This window comes from Haliotis asinina, chromosome 6, assembly GCF_037392515.1.
Source record: "Haliotis asinina isolate JCU_RB_2024 chromosome 6, JCU_Hal_asi_v2, whole genome shotgun sequence".
Lineage (NCBI taxonomy): Eukaryota > Metazoa > Mollusca > Gastropoda > Lepetellida > Haliotidae > Haliotis > Haliotis asinina.
This window is the reverse complement of record NC_090285.1, coordinates 33,454,813-33,456,990: the sequence shown is the minus strand read 5'-3', so window position 1 is coordinate 33,456,990 and position 2,178 is coordinate 33,454,813. Positions and strand designations below refer to the sequence as shown.

Sequence of the window (2,178 nt, the reverse complement as noted above, 5' to 3'; positions counted from 1 at the left end):
AAGGTAACAGACAAAGAAGAGCACCATAAAACTACGACCGTGATATAAGTGCTCGATTACTGACATGTCCTCGGGCTCAGTGCAGGCAGTCAGTGACGTTTCGCCATCTCATGTTTGTTCTATATCCAGCTACGTGGGCACATCCGTACACATGTACTGAATGTTGCTCGCTCAGTCCTAGTGTCACTTGCTGGTGCTGTTGCTTTGCTTATGTAACACGTCCCTCGGCAGGTGTCTGGACTTGATGCCAAGAGAGAGGTGGGGAAGGAGGATGGAGAGAAATGAGAGAAGGGAGAGAGAGGAGGAAGGGGGGGGGGGGCAGAGAGATCAAGAGAAAGAGGAAAGGACGGGGAGGGGGAGCAGGAGGGAGAGATGGGGAAGGAGACGAGGGGAGGGGGTTGCGAGAGAGGGGTATGAAGAGGAGGGGGTCGAGGAAGGGATAGAGAGAGGGGAGGGGAGAGGCAGACGGGGAGGCGGAGGGAGAGAGAGAGTGAAGGAGGAAGTAGAAAGGGGATGGAGGGAGAGAGAGGGCAGAGAGAGAGAGAGGGATAGGGAGAGGGGAGGTGGAGGGGGGCACACGGGGAGGAGGAAGGAGAAAGGGGGAAGGAGGAGGGAGAAATAGGGAAGGAGGGAGACAGGGGTCACAGAGAGGGGTAGGGAGAGGTGGAGGTCGACAGAAGGATAGAGAGAGGGAGGAGGAGGGAGAGGGGAGAAGGACGGAGAAAGGGGGAAGGAGGAGGGTGACAGGGGGCACAGAGAGGGGTAGAAAGAGGAGAAGGTCGAGAGAGGGATAGAGAAGGGAGAAAGAGGGGTAGAGACAGGGGGTGGAGGAGGAGGTGGAGGGGTGAGGGAGAAAGAGGGGCGAGGAGGGGGTAGAGTGGGGAGAATAGGCAGAGATATATGCATGGAGGTTAGAGAGAGAGAGTGGGGGGTGGGGTGAGGGGTGGAGTGGTTAACGTGTTCACTCGACATAGTCTGCGTCCGGAATGTGCGTCGCCACATTAAGTTCAATGTGTGAAGCTGACTTTCTCATTCTCAAAATTCTCTTTGAGTATTTTATTCTTGCCAAAGAGTTTCCATTCAATGTGTCAGATATTGTTTCTTCCCCTCTTTCCACTAGTGCACTGTGTTCGCCAGGTGTGGTAACAGGTTGTTTATGATGTCTTTCTTTAACAAAACGTGCTGAAAGACAATAACCACTGGCCTATATTTTTGGTTCATTATGCAGTGTTATCCGTTGTTTGATTCCTACTCACGATCAAATGCTTTATGTGGAGAATTACGAGGTATCTCGTTGCATTGTAATAACGGCAGCGTCTTCCAATCGATAAATATGTTTTTGTCAGAACTGTCTCAGTTGGTTATAATTACCCAGAGGATGGTTAGTGTTATCACAGTACTACATTACTTCCATATTGTAGCAAAAAATTGTACTGTAGCACAGATCAAACCGCATGGCAAGGGCAGCTCCATAGGTGTATTTTTATCGTTGTGGTATAAACGCAGCCATCAGCAATATTTCTCTGCATGACTACAGTCCAAAAATACCAACTTAGTTTGTATATAGTCTCCCTGCTAATGGTAGCCATGTCAACAGAAACCAAAACGCGTTTATACTGCACGTCAAACATCAATATTATATGCGGAGTTTGGTTTGTTGAGAGATCACTTGTCAGTGACCCGTGTATTTCGTATGTCCCACCAAACCGTAACCAGTAGCCGTTGTCTGATTGGTTAAATCCGTTTAGCCGTCTAGCATTTGATTGGACGCTCAAAGGTTACCTGACGCGACCTCCTACTAGGTTTTGTTAGACTCACTGCAGGAGTGTAACGAACAACACTGGAGCTAAGTTTACTTAGACTGCTTCCGTGTCCATCTTTGCAGATATGGCGGCAACTGCAGACAATGTGTTCTACTGTATAGAGATTGTAGAACCATTCAAGAGATGACGCGAATCATTCGAAGATTCAGCAATAAGGCTAATCGATTGAATTTAGTTTTACGTCGTATTAATATTCTATCACTATCACGTCCTGGCGTCACCAGAAATAGGTTTCAAATATTGTACCCAAGTGGAGAATCGAACCTGGGTCTTCGGCTTGACGATTGAACACTTTGACCACTAGGCTAGCCCACCTCCCCTTCAGAATTAAGACGATTCCTATCCAAGAATGGCA

At 48.4% G+C, this 2,178-nt stretch overlaps 1 protein-coding gene across 1 annotated transcript; it reads left to right on the top strand.

Annotated features, from left to right (window-relative positions):
• Positions 1-271: 271 nt before the first annotated feature.
• On the top strand, positions 272-622 carry LOC137287803 (putative carbonic anhydrase 2). The gene has a single exon (XM_067820192.1). It carries the CDS (start codon positions 272-274, stop codon positions 620-622), a length of 351 nt encoding a protein of 116 aa, XP_067676293.1.
• Positions 623-2,178: the final 1,556 nt, after the last annotated feature.